Source organism: Biomphalaria glabrata, chromosome 9, assembly GCF_947242115.1.
Source record: "Biomphalaria glabrata chromosome 9, xgBioGlab47.1, whole genome shotgun sequence".
Taxonomy (NCBI): domain Eukaryota; kingdom Metazoa; phylum Mollusca; class Gastropoda; family Planorbidae; genus Biomphalaria; species Biomphalaria glabrata.
Genome location: NC_074719.1, coordinates 11,522,835 through 11,540,855, shown reverse-complemented (window position 1 = coordinate 11,540,855; position 18,021 = coordinate 11,522,835). Strand labels below are relative to the sequence as shown.

Here is an 18,021-nt window from a genome sequence, read left to right as displayed (position 1 = left end):
CTGAGGCGTTGGATTTAAAAACAGGGAAAGACAATTACTTTTGGTCGATCAGTTTTCAAATAAGTTAATAAGTATCTACTGATGTGAATCTATTAATAAAATAGCATTATGTATCCGTTGCGTGAGCTCAATAAGTGTGTGATTCCAAGTTGAGGGAAAAAAACGTTTTATTTCGTTCAGTGACTTTCTGTTCTGTTTCTTCATTTCAATAAGTATCTCTGGTAATACAGTGTAGCTGGAGTGATCATAGTTTAAAATATATTTAAATGCAATACTAAACAAACGATCCAAACATATTAGTAACTATAGGTTTAATAGGCCGATGTACTTTCAATCTATTCAGTGGGACATGAAAGAAAAAGAAAAAAAAATGTTGAGGAATGTATGTGTGTGTTTCTGATGAAGCCATGAGGAAAGTAAAGCGGTTGTTTTAGTTGAGTGGGCTGAAAAGTTTCTGATGAAATCACGAGCTGTTCTGTCGTAATACAAGTTCTTGAAATACTGGCGTAAATGCTTTAGAGAGGAAGGCAGACATGAGACAGAAAAGTGTCTATTTTTAAAGTAAGATTTTGTTTCAATATCATTGCACTCGTGTTTTGACATACATCCGATGTGATGATACCGACATGTAGATTCTCAAATAAACGTTTTGTTTTGTTCTGTTTTCAAAGAAGTCTTTTCAAGTCTATTCCAAGTTGAATATTAAGAATTTATTACGCCTACATTGGTTTCAATATGCAAAGTTTTAGGAACTACAAACCAACGACCGAGTACCAACAAAAAGTTTAACTTCAACAACAGACTAGTACAACACTTCAAGGACGAGTCCATCACCTAGTCAAGTTTTAGACATACGTTCTCTAGACAACACACAGACATACATACACCCCCACACACACACTGGGAATAAGTGCTGACCTAAAAAAAGAGTATACTTACAGTACGTGTGTGACTTCAGCTCCTCTACCTCCTCAGGTCGGAGCTTACTCGCTCGTTTTCCCATGGTTTCACTTCGTGAGCAAATACCTTTTTTTTTTCTACCAAATTTTTTTTTTTTAGGTCAAGCTTGAGGTGAGTAATGACGCGTCTCTTTCACAAGACAGACTACTGTGACGTCACTTCACCTCGTCAGTATCCTCCCTTGAATTCCCCGCGCTTTTCCCTCCCTCTCCTGTACAACTGTATTTTCCCACGTGTTTTTTCTTCTCCCCTGAACAGAATCCTTTTTTTTTTTTTATAATTTGAAAACTGCAGCCTCTTTTTGCTTTCTTTTTTGCGTTTGTTATCTCCCTTTCCGTTTGCCTAATTGGCTTGTTGAGGTTCAAACCAGAAAGAAAGAAAAAAAAAAACTGGACACTCTACTGGAATGTAAATAAGATAATCCAAAGACTCAGTCGTCTGCTCCTGCCATCTTGTGAATCCTGCATCACGTGTTTCAACGCGATGCGCACATTTTATTTATATTCACCAGCAAGGCATGTTATCCCACGGTTAGACCATAAGGTTGAACTGGGGTTTTGGTTGTACTTCCGTAATATTTTAGCACTTTTAGCACTTTTTTTTTTTTAGAACAAATATTTCCTAAGAACAAAGATCACGTGCAATCTTGCCGTCTGCTGGTAGTTCAGTTCACCTGGCCACTTGGGGTTATCAGGTTGAGGCCATGGCAGCATAGAATTAGAGCCGGCCTTGAGAAGTTTCTTTCAAAGGCCGCGGGCGAACAACCATCTCTGTTGTTGTATGTTTAGTGTAGGTCGACCTGAGAGGAGAGAGAATTAGTAAAAAGTTAAAGAAATATTAGAGTTTAGTAAGTTAGAAGGAAATTAGTTATTGTTAAAAAAATAATAATAAAAGTTCTCCTTCCAGACATGCGGTCTGAACATATTCTGTTTCTGCGGCCCACGGCGAAAGAGGGTGTCATGTGGCCAGCTTAGAGACGAACCGCCTCTACTTGTCCCCTACTAATGTCAGGTACCCATTAGAGTTGGTCAAACTCAGAGGTGCCCTAAAGATCCCGAAATGAAAAATCCCAGGATTCGATCCCGCGACCCTCCGCTTAACCAATCCGCCACCGCCCTCCCGTTATTGTTGCACTCTACAAGCATATTACTTTTAGATTGCATTCACTTATGAAATTCATACAAATAAAATATTGAACAATCTTTTTACTTCAGTTGAATAGTTTTGATATTAAGCACTCCTCAACCCCCCCCCTCTTATTTGTTTTCGTGTTTCGTTAAGTCCCACTACACGTCATTATAAAAATTAATGAAGGATCTTAAAAAACTGATCTTATATTTTTGTTTTCTTTTACAAGTTTCGGATGTTCCTTCACAAATGAAGGATAAAGAAGGTAGGCAGAGAGAGCGACAGGAAGACAACATCAAAGAATGGACGGACCTGCCACTGAAGGGATTTTTATCCAAGGCAAAACAGTGTAATGGAGAAAGAAGGTCGATAGATCATTTGTGGTGCCCCAACGGTTCAACTGAGTAAGGAATACGTGAGGGTAGAAGCGAAGGAGTTCAAATCTTCCGCATGACGGCCGGAGATGGCTGTGGGCAGAGTGCAAGCCTCGGAACTAACGGAAACAATCCAGAGCGTTTACCACACGACCAGGCAACCACTAGTGAAAAGCGATGTTTGAAATGTGAGGTAGCTAAAGTACACAGAATTAATGGAAGTAGAAAAGAAGCTTTACATTTCTTAAACAGTTTCAAAACACGCTGACAACAAAGCCTATGAATTATTTCACGTGACAAAACTGTAACGTATCTCTCTATGTATGGTAACAATGTAAATATACACTTTATCATCACAATTTAAATGTACCTATGAGACAGTTTATCTATCATCACAAATTTAAATGTATCTATGACACAGTTTATCTATCATCACAATTTAAATGTACCTATGAGACAGTTTATCTATCATCACAAATTTAAATGTATCTATGACACAGTTTATCTATCATCACAATTTAGATGTATCTATCACACAGTTTATCTATCATCACAATTTAAATGTATCTATGACACAGTTTATCTATCATCACAATTTAAATGTATCTATGAGACAGTATATCTAAGATTACTAGGGTGATTTTTTCAAATTAAAAAGAAACTATTTTGAAACCATCACTTATACTTTCTACACTTGAACAATGCTGCTACACAAATACAAATATTCATGAGTACGTCCATATAGTGGCTACGTCTTCCAACTTGCTTTTCCAAATTAAAGTAAAGTTCCCCTTTCAGACCTTGTGGTCTATAGGGCAGATGATGTAAAGGTCATCTGTTTCTGTGGCCTACGGTTAACGAGGGTGTCATGTGGCCAGCACAACGACCAACCGCCTTTACTTTTCCCCAACTTATGTCGGGTACCCATTAGAGCTGGGTGGACTCAGAGGTGCCCAAAGATCCCGAAATTAAAAATCCCAGTCTTCACCTGTATTCGAAACCGGAACCCTCCGCTTAACCAATCCTGACACAAAAGGTGATTCTTTATTTATAAGATCTTGTTAGCTTTTTTTTATAGATGTTTGTCTCAAACAGCTGCCCAAATGTGGTTTGTTTTTTTGCCAATGATTTTACCAGCAGCATTTAGGATTCTATAAAGTTTATTTGTAATTTTAGTGCTCAGATTGCCATACCAGTCAGTGATATTGAAACTTAAAATATTGCAGATGTGAGCGTGATAAAACATAGACGAGGCCTTTCGCTAACATTAAACGAGGACGGTTTTCTTAGTAATCGTAATTTTTGCTGCCCTTTTTTGCTGATATAATCAGTATTTGCGGTAAAATTTAGTTTATTGTCTAGGATAGTACCAAGGTAATGTAAACAAACAAATGAAGACTCTTAAGAAACTGATATTACATTTTTGTTTTGTTTTACATGTTTCTTCACATAGATTCGAATCCGGTACCCCCGGTCCAGAAGCCAAGTGCTTTACCACTCAGCCACCGCACCTCCAATTTAAATCAAGTACGAAACTATTTTTTATCCACCACACACAGCTAGAACGTCACAAGTGGATGCTCCCTTATCGCCAGAAGCGTTGATCTAAATGTTATGAGAACTTGAAGAAGAGCTGCTGTGGAAAGTGGGGGGCAATGTTTGACTCAGGTGTACACAAGAGAGGGAAGCACAACTCTGCAGCTAGGTTGGTGATGCAACACTTCTGGTCAAGAAAACGACTAAACATTCACCGATTGATTTGTTAATTGATTGATTGGCCGGTTGATTGTTAGCAGAGAGAGAGAGAGGGAGAGAGAGAGAGAGAGAGAGAGAGAGAAATTTATTAAAATTTCAACAAGTGTAGGCCCTACTACAGATAGTCCAGACCTCCTTCGCCCCTACCCTTTTACTGAATGAAGGGAGAACCTTTTGCACCTCCACTGTCCTCCAGTAGTATTTCCAGAAAGAACGTTTTCTAGTATACAAAAAAAAAAAAATTTTTTTTTTCTTCTAACCCCAAACAATGCGGTTATTCCTTTCCTATTGTGTTTCATTGTGTTTCAGAGAATAGAAGTGTTTCTAGTTCTATGGACTATTTTATTAGTGTGCATGTTCAAAACCAGTGCCTCAGTGGATAGCATAAATAATATGATCATCAATGAATCTATGTACACACCCGCCATCTTGAAAACAAATGGCCGATACATAACAAACACACAGACTAAGCGAAACAAACGAGGCCGTAGAGGTGGAGTTCAAGTCAAAAGAAGGAAAACAGGACAAAGGACTACCTGCCTCCTATTGTCTTGGGCAATGTTAGATCACTAAATAACAAAATGGACGAACTTGATTAGTGCTGCAGACATTTCTACCAAATTCTAATCTGTCTCACTGAAACATGGCTAAATGAAATTATTCCCGAAAAATCAGTAGACTTGGATGCGTTTCTTTTGTACAGATCGGACAGAACAACAGATAGTGGCAAAACAAGAGGAGGAGGACTGGCCATTTATGTCAAACAGTACTGTTGTGTCAACAATATTTCAATCAAAACTAAAATGTGTACGACCGATATTGAACTTCTATCTTACAATCTCAGCCTATGCTACCTGCCTAGAGAGTTTACACAATTTTGTCATACTTGAGCAAATACCACCCTCAGCCAACACAGAGAAAGCAACAAAACATATTCTAGACATTTTACCGACGGCACAGAGAGAACGATCAGATGCTGTCCGACTATTTATGGGAGATTTCAATCATCTTTCGTTAGCTCAACACTTGCCAACATATACTCAATATGTTAATTGTCCCACAAGGCATGATAAAACCTTGGACATGTGTTATAGCAACATAAAAATGGCCTACACATCTCGATCGTTATTTCCCCTCGGAGAGTCGGACCACACAATGATCCATCTTACACCCATGTACGAACCGGTTTTAAAAACAATAAAACCCAAGTACAGTCCATCCAGTCATGGTCTGACGACGTTGTTTTACAGATACAAAGTTGTCTGGAGCAAACAGATTGGGACAAGTTTGTAAACAATTGCCCAGACAGATGAACTTACCACAACTATTAATTCGTACATCCAGTTCTGTGAAAACATGATTGTACCAAAGAATAAAATGAAAACATTCAGTAATACTAGACCCTGGATGTCTAACATTAAAAATTAACATTCTGTCATCGAGAAGTTTTACATAGAAGTCTATTTATAAAGCGCTGGTTATGAGTGTGTGAGTTTTTCGTGTGTGAATGTTGTTCGTATGTGCATCTATATTGTACATCTATATTGTTATTGTACAGTAGTTACGCTGAGGTTGTTTATTGTAGTCAAACCGAATTTGCATTTGATTGGATCAATAAAAGTTATCTTATCTTATTTTATCTTATAATTTAGTTTTAGTTTTTTTTTCTTTTTCATTACATCATTAAAACCCTCCAGGACCCAATATGGGAGCCTACAGGGCTAATCCATGACCACAATTTAATTTTCATTTAAGGGAGGGGGTGGCTGCAACTAGCCTGCAACTGATAAATATTTGAGAAACACTGGTAGATAGATAAAATAGAAGTTCTAGTCGCTATTATTATAACACATAATAAATGTTAAGATCCAACTAAATAGTCACGTTGAAGTTGTAAACAAATTGTGGCTCAGACAAACATAACATTTGGACCCAGACTTTGAAATGTAGCCCCCCACCCCCCGCCCCTTTAAACTAATCGGTTGAATAAAAAACTAACATGACATTTAGAATTGATTCAGCATAAGATCTTGTAGATCTATGTTTTATAAACTTACTTTCTTGATTGAATCAAAACCTGGTAATCAATTGTCTGAACTCAATGGTACACCAAATATTGTAGATGTGTTTACACAATAAAGAACTTAGATCTGGGTTTTTTAAATACAGACAAGCTCACGAGTACAGAAAAACGCTTCTTTATAAAAAGGACATACTTCTAAATGTACTAATTTTGCATCTGGTCGTAGATGTAATGTAGAATTGGCCGGGTGAAGGGGTGGAATAATTAATAGTAATACTAACGAACCATTGTTAATTACATTTAAAGTTTAATGAACGTTTAATACTTTTAACTCCGTATGATGGCAATCTGACCGATCACTACATATGCAAGTGCTGTCGCTTTTTTTTTTTTTTTTTTTTTGGTTCACGAGATTTTGCATAAAAATATTTTATAATTGAATATGAGGGTTGCTGATAACCAGCTTCAGGCGCTGCTTCTGAGCCTATTGGGGAACATGTTCCATTCCAGGACGACCTACCTGAACAACGCGCAACTTAGCGTCTGGAAAGAAAAAAATCTTACGTAAACACAGCCTTCGAATGAGAATACCAATCGGAAAAAACAAAGCTGAACAAAGAGAAGTCGTACTCCGGCTATACACAAAGAGTGATAATAAGTGGAAGAAATAACATCTCTGATTCACCGAAGCCTCCGAGGGAAGGAATGTCAAGGCCATTTACGTACTGACTGCGTCAACATTTTTTACCACGGTACACACGTGCGCACACAATGGCGCAAACACGTTCACAATTTGACGTAGGTACAAGAAGACGTGATTAGACGAACAAGAGAAAAACCTTTCACGACTCTGCAGCTATAAATAGACTCGGCAATTTCCCGAAGAAGCTGACATGAGCTCTCTTGAAACTAAGTTTGTGGATGCTGTACTGCGTCTAATAGGACATATCTTTGAACATTGATGAGGTGGTCTTTCTTGTTTTGTGCCAACGTATGTGGCTTCATTGAATAGAAAAATGCTAATAATTATTTTAACATTACAAGTGCCTCTGTTTATATATGTATAAAATTCTAATCATATTATGTTTCGAGCTAGAGTCTAGTTAGAATATTACATTGATCACCTGCAGTGACTCTGAGAAACAGGATCACGTAAGCTAATCACCTGCAGAGACTCAGAAAACAGGATCACGTAAGCTAATCACCTGCAGAGACTCAGAAAACATGATCACGTAAGCTAATCACCTGCAGAGTCTCTGAGAAACAGGATCACGTAAGCTAATCACCTGCAGAAACTGTGACAAAATAGGATCACGCTCACTCATCATCTGCAGGACGACGTGGAGAAATATTGAATGGTTAATAAGAACTCAACAGTAACAAAGATACAAGTTTGGCCTCAGTGAATTTAAAAACCTTTTACCTTATACAGAGATATACTAAGCAACTGGTACAAAACCAAAGCAACTGTTCCTGTTTTAAGATCTAGTTCAAGGTGGCGACATGATTTTGAACACATCAACTTTCTTTCTCGCTTTATACAAAATAATTTTTTAAATAGTCACATAATTTCATTATGCTCGATGGCTGGACAAGGGAGATGAACTTTCTAACATGACAATTTACGTAATGTCACTAGATATGCGGCTACGTTTTATTCGAACTTTTATATTAGAGAACTCTGCGTGAAACCTTATACTCTCCAGTTCCAGGTGTTTACATTAGGTCACATAATCCAAATTTAAATAAGTTTTTATTGGAAACAACTGTAGAGCAAGAGACATCTCTTACGATTTCCATTCAACTTTGTCAAGACATGGATTTATAAAACACAGTCAAGATATAAAGATTATTATTATTATTATTAACACAGCCACGACACGCCCAGATCTTTTCCATCATTCCACCAACATTACAGTTTCACTTTAAAAAGAACATTTTATTGTTAGCCTGTTGTTCTATTATCTTCTTCACTGAATCAAATGTGTCATTGCATTTCAAACTTTGATTGTGTTCTCCCTTTTTGCTTTATATTCTCCATATAGTATTTGGATTAACTATTCAGAAAGGGTGTTCACCATTTGGAAAGTTGGAACCCCAACATTTAGACCATTAACATTCCACCCTGACCAACGTAACGTTAAAAGCAACATGCATAAGTCTCTTCAAACACTTACTAACAGATGTCCAGCAGTAACTTATGTAACTTACTAACAGATGTCCAGCAGTAACTTATGTAACTTACTAACAGATATCCAGCAGTAACTTATGTAACTTACTAACAGATGTCCAGCAGTAACTTATGTAACTTACTAACAGATATCCAGAAGTAACTTATGTAACTTACTAACAGATATCCAGCAGTAACTTATATAACTTACTAACAGATATCCAGCAGTAACTTTTGTAACTTACTAACAGATATCCAGCAGTAACTTATGTAACTTACTAACAGATATCCAGCAGTAACTTATGTAACTTACTAACAGATATCCAGCAGTAACTTATGTAACTTACTAACAGATATCCAGCAGTAACTTATGTAACTTACTAACAGATATCCAGCAGTAACTTATGTAACTTACTAACAGATATCCAGCAGTAACTTATGTAACTTACTAACAGATATCCAGCAGTAACTTATGTAACTTACTAACAGACATCCAGCAGTAACTTATGTAACTTACTAACAGATGTCCAGCAGTAACTTATGTAACTTACTAAGAGATATCCAGCAGTAACTTATGTAACTTACTAACAGATATCCAGCAGTAACTTATGTAACTTACTAACAGATATCCAGCAGTAACTTATGTAACTTACTAACAGATATCCAGCAGTAACTTATGTAACTTACTAACAGATATCCAGCAGTAACTTATGTAACTTACTAACAGACATCCAGCAGTAACTTATGTAACTTACTAACAGATGTCCAGCAGTAACTTATGTAACTTACTAAGAGATATCCAGCAGTAACTTATGTAACTTACTAACAGATATCCAGCAGTAACTTATGTAACTTACTAACAGATATCCAGCAGTAAATTATGTAACTTACTAACAGATATCCAGCAGTAACTTATCTATCACGTTAGACTAGATCACTTTAAACATGACAATATTTGACATGAAGCTTTTTTCACAAATGCACAGAACTGTTAAAAGCAGTAAGCTATAGATCTAATTACCGAAAAAACAATACACTTCAAGTAATCCAATGATGTGAATGTAATCCTTTGAATCAACTCAAGTCCAAAATTGAATGAAAACAGCTACATCCGTCTGTGTATGATTTGTTATACAATACATCACAGTGATAGTCCCACGCGATTGTTCTACTTACATAGAGTTGAGACGATACACTTCAAGTTTCTTGTATAGCCTAGTAGACCACTGTATAAACCATGGCAATAACAAACATCATATCAAGAGTAAGAAGAAAGAAAGAAAGGATAAGAGAAGGGGAGATGAAGATAGAGGAAAATTAGAGAGAGAGAGAGAGAGAGAGATACAGGAAAAGGAGAGAGGAAGACGATTAAAACGAGATAGAGAACAGTCTTATCCTAGCGTCTCTCTACAGACCTCAATTAATGTGCCTACTACGTGCTAAATGAATAGAGAAATGGCAGGAGGGAAGAAAGGAAAGAAAGGTTGGCAGAAAATTGAGCGTAAGAAAAGAGAGAGAGAGGGGGAGGGAAAGAGGAAAACAAAAACATGTACCGGCGCACAGAACCAAGTCCGTCACATCGCTCACGTAGAGCAGGCACGTGTGCCAGTTACCAGAAGTAAAAACCTAACCGATAAGTTTTTAATAGTCTCTCTCTCTCTCTCTCTCTCTTACAATCTTGTTCCGTTTGTCTCGTCTTTACCTAATTTTGTATCTCGTATCTCTCTCTCTCTCTCTCTCTTTCTCTCTCTCTCTCTCTTTTTCTTAGACTTCGCCAATTTTAAAAAATAAGAATCTCTTCTGTTTTAATGTCGATGTCTAGAGATGTTTCAACTCTGCCAATGTCACATGAGGTCAAAAAGAAAACCTACATCTGATAATTGGCATGTCGTGTACTATGCGTGATATCTAGGTCTTGTCTTCTTGAAAACAGCCCAGTTGTGCCGAAGGCGCTATTATCCGGATTAGTTGTAGGAATGGATTTTATCTAACGACCAAGAGTGGACCGGGAGCTCTTCGCCCAGAGTCCTCTAAAAGGGCTCTACAAGGACAGCGACCATTGCGGTTTAAACTGGTGGGGTCGTGTCTTATATGCAGGCCTCCAGATCCGGTCCGATCGCTATGAGTGGCCTAAGGCCGCGCTAACCACGCTGAATTTCCTGATATTTCTATACTGTAACCGACACAATACCTTGGCAGGATCGTCATACCATCTGTCCCATTATCGACCATCCTCTTTGTAGAACGGCGTGGTGAACTTGTTAGACTGAGCTGTCAGGTCTCTGGCCCATCTCCACACCGAATGAAATTTACAAAAACATAAGCTCACCCCAAGAAAATTCCATAGAGGCTTTGTTCGCTACCAGACATTGGCCAATCTAGTTCCATTACTAGACGTTTCCATGTAGGCTTTGTTCGCTACCATGGGCGCCCGCAGGATTTTTGCATGGTGGTGCAAGTTGCTACCTATAGTTCAAATTAGTAGCTTCAAATTTCTTGTTACGGAGAATATTAAAGAAAGGAACTGGTCCCCCCCACCCCACCAAATCCATATGCGATATTGTATGTGCATTGTAAATACTTATGTAAATTAAATTAAATATTAAACATGCGGACAAAGTATTCACTGTATACGTTGTTAAGTTGATCTTTACGGCCCTTGCCTTTACGGTCGATCAAACAAAATTGAAAACGTCGAGTGTGTTTGCCAAAACTGTCAATAACTTTACTGAAGAATTGCTTCTAGTCGCGATGGACAAGCTGACGATGGACGACTGTCGTGCACAGTGCTGATATTCTTCTTCACGTTCCAGATCTTACATCGTTTAAGGACGCAGACAAAACAAGCTCAACTGAACATTATTAATGCTTGAAACGCGAGACGATAATGAAGAAATTAACCAATCACGGAATGTTAAGTCTTGTTCCGTAATAACTCCAAAAATCCAAACGTGATTTTTGCTCGGCGGTCTGTAGGCTACTAATTTTTGGCAGCACCAATTCAGTCTCAAGTTTGTCTGCCAGCACCAGCAGCCTCGATTTACTTAAGGTGACATCCCTGAAGTTTTTCTCAGCATGGCTAAGTTTGGTCTTTAAAGATTCATTGTGAGTGCTAATGTACTTATTTAGACTGAAACATTCGAGAAACTGGTTCAAGAACAGATGAATACTTGACGACAATGAAAAGACACACGTGAGGAGCAGGCACATGCGCAGTTAGTCTGGTTTCACTTGCAGCCGTTATTTTAAGATCCACCAAACAGTCAAAGATCTTCTCAAAGTTGTGACTGGGCTCGTATTGGTCGTATTGGTCAGTCCATTTGTGTCTCACACAAAAGAGGTAAATCGGGGCAGTTACGGAAGAACTAAGCAGTCTTCTTGATGACACCAACAATCTATCTGAAACGTCATTCAGGTCAATGTTAACAAGGTTAGATCTGTGAGACGCGCAATGTGAGACGCGCAATGGACAAACGCTGCTTTTGGATATTGTTTTTTTACGAATCCTTTCCTGAACACAATTCTGAATGCTAGACATCACTACTAGACGGTTCCACAAAGGTGCCACGCTTAGACTACAGGAGCTGGAATCCCATGTGTCATTCGTATTAGAAAGACAATTGTCAAAAGAATGATAGCAGCTCTATACATCAGAAGATCAGTATTAGAACACTGAAAACAAATGTCGGAGATGAATCTGATTCTCTCTTTTTCTCTTTTTAAGGAGACTTTTTAGATTAAATCTTAAAGATCTAGATCTAGAGTTTTAAGAGAATTGTTTAAAACTAGATCTAGCTCAAGATTTTGTGGAAAAAAAACTTAAATCTTAGATAAAATGACAGCTGATGTTAAGACAGCTGATGTTAAGACAGCTGATGTTAAGACAGCTGATGTTAAGACAGCTGATGTTAAGACAGCTGATAAAGTTTTATCTTATTTTCTGAATGACACACATCCATTCAAAGAAGAATATTATTACATAACTTGAAATAAGATAAACTACGTCCTACGCGTCTATTAGATATTGTTATTCGTTTTCTTGGCTGATTCAGGCAATCCATGCTGTGTTAGTATTAGGAAAGAATTAATGAAACTCAGGCTTAATCGATTATAAAGAACTAGATCTAAAGACTTACTTTTTAAAAACTATTTCACCAGATCCACTTTTCTATATTTGAAAGATGAATACTTTTTTTGATTTATTGCTTTTTAAAATTTTGGATCGAAATGTGTTCAACACCTATACATTTGTGTTTCAAAAAACAACATTAAAAAATTGCACTTGAAACATGCTGATTAAAAATGCAGATTTAGTAAAGTCAGGGCAGTGGACATGGGCGCTTTTCAGCGGCGTTTGACAAGACGTCACAAGGGGTAAAGCCACTGTTTCGTTTTATACGGCCTAGCGTCTATCTGTTATGATTAGATCCCTAAAACTAAAAGCGCTATTGAAAATCAGATTTCGCCATATTTTCTAAAATACAGATGTGGCGGATTCTTTGTCTCTTAAAAATAGATCGTTTTATTTTTAAACTTACATATGCAGACCGATTTTCATTTAAAACAAAAACACCATTTAAAACAATGCCTTGAAGGATCATAATAATAGTGGAACATACAAAATATAGGGCTTTATTCAGTTTATTGTTTTGATAACATTTAGATCTTCATATGTATTTCTAACCTAGCTTCAATTCACTCCTTCTTTCTGTCTGGTACAAATCTTTTAAGCGTTAGTTCTCCCACTTCCCATTCCTAGATCAAATTCAAACTTGGCACAATTATCCATTGTCGATGACAACACATGAATCAATCAAAAAATTAACCAATTAGTTGATCAATTAATTGTAATTACTTATTTTAACTTTATATTGAAAACATACTAACCTACTGGAAATACCGGAGATAAACCTTGCAGTAATGAGAGCTATGACAGCGATTGAACGCTACTCTTCCCCCATTACGTGAATGAGACTCTAGTCAACAAAAAAGCAGACTCATCAGACCAGGATAGTAACTTAGGCAAATGTGTACAGTTATGCTTGATTTAAATTCATTAATGCAATTTCACTCAATATAAGCGATTTTTAAAACATTTCTTGGTGTCTCTAGTTCTGAAAGTAATTGTTTAAAATATATATATATATCTTCTTATCTCATATTATCTTATCTTATATAATAAAGACGTTACTTCAAAAAAGAAGATGATTACGTCCTACGCGACATGCATTCAATCATGCATATTAACCAATGACCTAAATTCTGCCAAGTCACTGGTTTTCCTGGCTAGCTCAGGCAACCCATTCCATGCTTTAATAGCGCTAGGGAAGAAGGAGTATTTGTACAAATTTGTCCTAGCATATGGAACGAGAAATGTGCCCTTATCTTTGTGTCTTTCAGAGTATTTTATTAAATTTTGTTTTTGTATTTGAAAATTATGGTTTTTATTTCTATATGTTATCTTGGGTCAAGCTGCAACTTACATGTTCGAGTGATATAGGATTTTTTTTTTAATGAGTCTATTTCGTCTTTGGGCCAGTGAAGTATTACCAGCAGGTGATGACAAATGTAATCAGACTACTGATGATTTCTGTATAAAAATCTCACTTTCGAAGAAAGCTGTTTCTCTAGAAGCTGACAAGTGTGGGTGTGGGTTGGGGGGGGGGGACTCATGTTTTTCTCACCCCCCCCCCACCCAATGATTATGAAACTGCTGATTAGCTTAGAAGAGTTGAGTGGTTTCCTGTTTGTGACGGGTCAGGTCATTTGCAGTCACCTAAATAAGTTTGACAAGTGGCGATATAGCCATGTTGGTCAAAGGATATTGCGTTACTTTGATATCAATTTGACATGTCGAGCCTTGACACACTTGACAGTTCGTAACCAATTAAACTTGTAAGAGTGAGTCATGTGACTGGCCACCGGGCTAGTGATAGGGAAGTGAGCGGAGAAAACTTTCAGGGGTAGTTCATAAATCTATTTCAGTAGTTGGAGATTTCCATGTATTGCTGTATAACTATAAACTAGCTCTTTTGGTATATCAAGTGTACAGAATGAAGGATGAGTTGATTATTGTCTGTAACTTTTTGTTACTGCATAATATGTCTTACGTTTGTTACACATTTTAACGTTGAAGTTCATCTTAGTGACTTTCATCTTAGTGACTTTCATCTTAGTGACTTTCATCTTTAGCGACTTTCATCTTAGTGACTTTCATCTTAGTGACTTTCATCTTAGTGACTTTCATCTTAGCGACATTATTTATAAGTTTATTCAGTAACAAAACAATTTTTTTTTCATTTTTTTTTTCTTTCACTATTTAACTCTTTTTACTTCTTTTCAACAAAAAAAAAAAATAAACGTCAAGAAGGTCACGTGCAATGTGTTTCTGAGGCAATGAATGGGACTATTGGCTTGTAATCGCTTGTGACAGAACAGTATATCAGGTCTTTGGAACATGATTCTTAAGGAAACTGTGATAACTTGAATGTGTAGTAACTTTAACACAAAGCTTATATCAACTCATTCAGTCTGTCTGTCTGTCTATATGTTTATCTGTCTGTCTTGTAAAAAGTGTGTACACCTTATTTCTCCATTCTCAAATCAATTTGAAACTTTGCACAATTATTTATTTGCGTAGACAAGACATGTACCAATACAAAACACTAATCAATTAGTCAATTACTTAATAGTAATTAATATTATTTTGTTTGATACCAACAAGGGAGATTAATCTTCAGTGTTCACAGATATAATAATAATAATAATAATAATAATAATAATAATAATAATAATAATATTTATTGTCCGTATGGAAATTTGTCTTACAATTTGTGCATTACACCAAACAAAAAACATTATAACTATAAGAAACCAAAGTGTACATTCACACCAGACTCACTCTCATAATTTACATGTGACTAAGTTTATATCAGATTGTTCCTATTTAATGATTTGATTGCCAGGGGTACAAAAGAGTATCAATATCTGTCTGTCTTTGCTACCGGTGTCTTGTATTTCTTTTGTGATGGTAAAATCACAAAATCCTGACCCAAAGGGTGATTTCTTATTTCTAGAATCGTGTTTGCTTTTTTTTATGGATGTTTGTCTCAAACAGCTGCCCCAATGAGGTTTTAAGTATTTGGAGATGTCCTGTGGTACAGTTTATAGCCGACAATATTATTCGTATATGAAATTAAATACCGCGAAAATCTGACCTTCACGTGCTGTCTTAGAACATATCAATAGCGAAAGTTAAGAAAACACTGTATATTTGTTTTGTAATTTTCATTTTTAAGAAAATATATTTTTTTTTAATTAGAATTTTAAGTTCTACAAAGGTTATAAATGACTCTTTTATATACAATTTTCATACTTCAAAAGGTAGTTCAAACTTTATCTCTATGAATTTTCCTAATAAAATCCGTTTGGACGTCGATGTCTAAATACGAAATATACGATTGGGATTGGTTGCTTCCACCGACATGTTTTATTGTGAACTGTTCAACGAGGATAGCCTCTTAGAATTGACAGGTCATTAGATGCTGTCTATACCGAAACTGAACAGTATTTCGAAACCAAAAATGTAATGTTAAGAGCTTGAATGGTAATCGGTATCATGGAGGTAGTGGTAAAATATTGGGTAACCAGTCCTACTTTATGACAACTGATTTGGTTTTTGAAGTTGATGACAATAAAATCTCCGATCGCGGGGCCCCCCTCAGGCGCGGGGCGGTTGCCCCACTTGCCACCCCCTAAGACCGCTACTGATATTTAGGTTGTCTATTGTTTTCCGTAGACCTATTGGGAGGCCTGTATCTTGTGCTCACATGTCAAACGAACGAACATAAGGATTTTATTGAAAGCAACTGTCATTAGTTTCTATGGAAGCCCCAAAAACAAAATTCTAAAATTTATGCACAAAATGTAACATCTACATATAAGACCAATAAACAAAATGTTTTACAGAAAAGGTTTACTTATAATAATAATTCGTGTATTTAAACAAGTAAAAGTACATACTAATAATGGACGTCATAAGGAAAATGCTTAAAAACAAAAATAATTAGATAAAGTACTTTTATTGTGTGTACTCATTTCAATAAATTATTATTTACTTTTCATCTTATATTTTTCATTTTTTTCTATAACTACTCCTTTAATCCTTATAAGTTATATTCCGTGAAACGCGGCCAATTTTCGAGTTACTTTTCTTTATTAGATTTCATGCTACAAGACTAACGTAATAACGTTTGCAACTTTATAATATTGATTTTTTTTTAAGTTATACTTGGCCGAAATGTAATTGTATAACTGTATAAATTTACTACGGTTGATAAGTAATATTATATAAGAATTCTTACAGTGAACACATCATTTTTTTTGTTGTTGATTTCTTCAAAGTAATCCTGCACCTAATGGTTGTAGTTTCCAGCATCATTAACTCCTGGTCGCTACGCCACTGAACCTACATATATATGAAAATTACAGATTTTAAATTAAGTCAATGGTTTTCTTGAATTGAAATATGAAAGATCTAGAGCGGAGTTATTTGAACCGGTGCTACATAGGAAAACCAATGAAATAGTGCGACACTTCTCTAAAGCAAATGTTTACGCCAGGTTGTCTGCGTTCTGGGCTGTTGGCTTAGTTTCTCCAGCATTCTGAGATCCGGAAATTCATTTTCCTGGAGTCCCCAACGAACTCTTCATCTTAGTAAGAAGAGTGCATATTAAATTGAGAAGGAACGAGCTGATATAAAATTATAAAAGACCCAGTTTGACAGCCTCGTTTTCAACCTGTTAGAAAAACATGAAAAACATGAAACATTACTTAAAAAAAAAAAAGATTATACGAAGTGCATAGACATAAATAAATATATGTCTATGACGAAGTGTTATTGTATTAATTAGTTTGGATCAGTCATGTCATTAGATTGGTAATAGATCTAGGGATTCAAGACCGACAACAATGCATCTGTGTGATTAGAAATATTTTTACCAATTGTTTTTGTTTAGTGCTATTTCATGCTTTTAGCTTTCTCACTACGTTATGGTCCTATCACTTATCTGGACCCGTTGAGAAAAATGGGGGGGTGGTGGGGCTGAGATAGTAATGGATGTCTGGGTACATTTTGACCACATTCACTTTTTAAGAGCATTTATAAAAAAAAAAATGGGGGGGGGGGGGGGGGAGAGAACGACCTGAAATGAAACTCATGGCACAAACCTCCTCAAACCAACATCCTAGCCACTTTGCTAGTGAGGCGCCTATGAAAAATAGAGGATTGTGTATTGTCTATATAGAGTTACTTATAAGTTGTGATCTATAAAGGGGACTAATTAGGTTTATAGAACCACCACTTCAGTTCTTTCCTTTTTCGAGATACCAAACAAAATAATTAATTGCCAATAGATAATTAGTTAATTTAAAAATTGGTATTTGTGCTATTAAGTAAAAGAAATAAGTGTGCAAAATTTCAGCTTGATAGGAGAAATAACGTGTACATACTTTTACCAGACAGACAGACAGTGTGAGTTAATATCAGCTTTGTAAAAAAAAAATACCCCAAAAATTGACTACCTTTTGACTCCGTACGGCTTCTACTTGTT

At 36.3% G+C, this 18,021-nt stretch overlaps 1 protein-coding gene across 7 annotated transcripts in view; it reads right to left on the bottom strand.

Annotated features, from left to right (window-relative positions):
* Positions 1–12,663, bottom strand: part of LOC106051324 (neuronal calcium sensor 1) — a 107,173-nt gene extending 94,510 nt beyond the window's left edge. Inside the window, exons 1-2 of one of the 7 annotated variants that reach the window (XM_056042859.1) lie at positions 12,547–12,663; positions 940–1,759 (exon numbers count right to left, since the gene is read on the bottom strand). In XM_056042859.1, coding sequence (XP_055898834.1) covers positions 940–1,003 — 64 coding nt within the window. In that variant the 5' untranslated portion in view covers positions 1,004–1,759; positions 12,547–12,663. Of the gene's footprint in view, positions 1–939; positions 1,760–6,760; positions 6,942–9,431; positions 9,520–9,586; positions 9,643–9,825; positions 9,940–9,963; positions 10,069–12,546 lie in introns of those variants that run through there. The other 6 variants (XM_056042860.1, XM_056042855.1, XM_056042857.1 and 3 more) reach the window with 6 other exon arrangements.
* Positions 12,664–18,021: the final 5,358 nt, after the last annotated feature.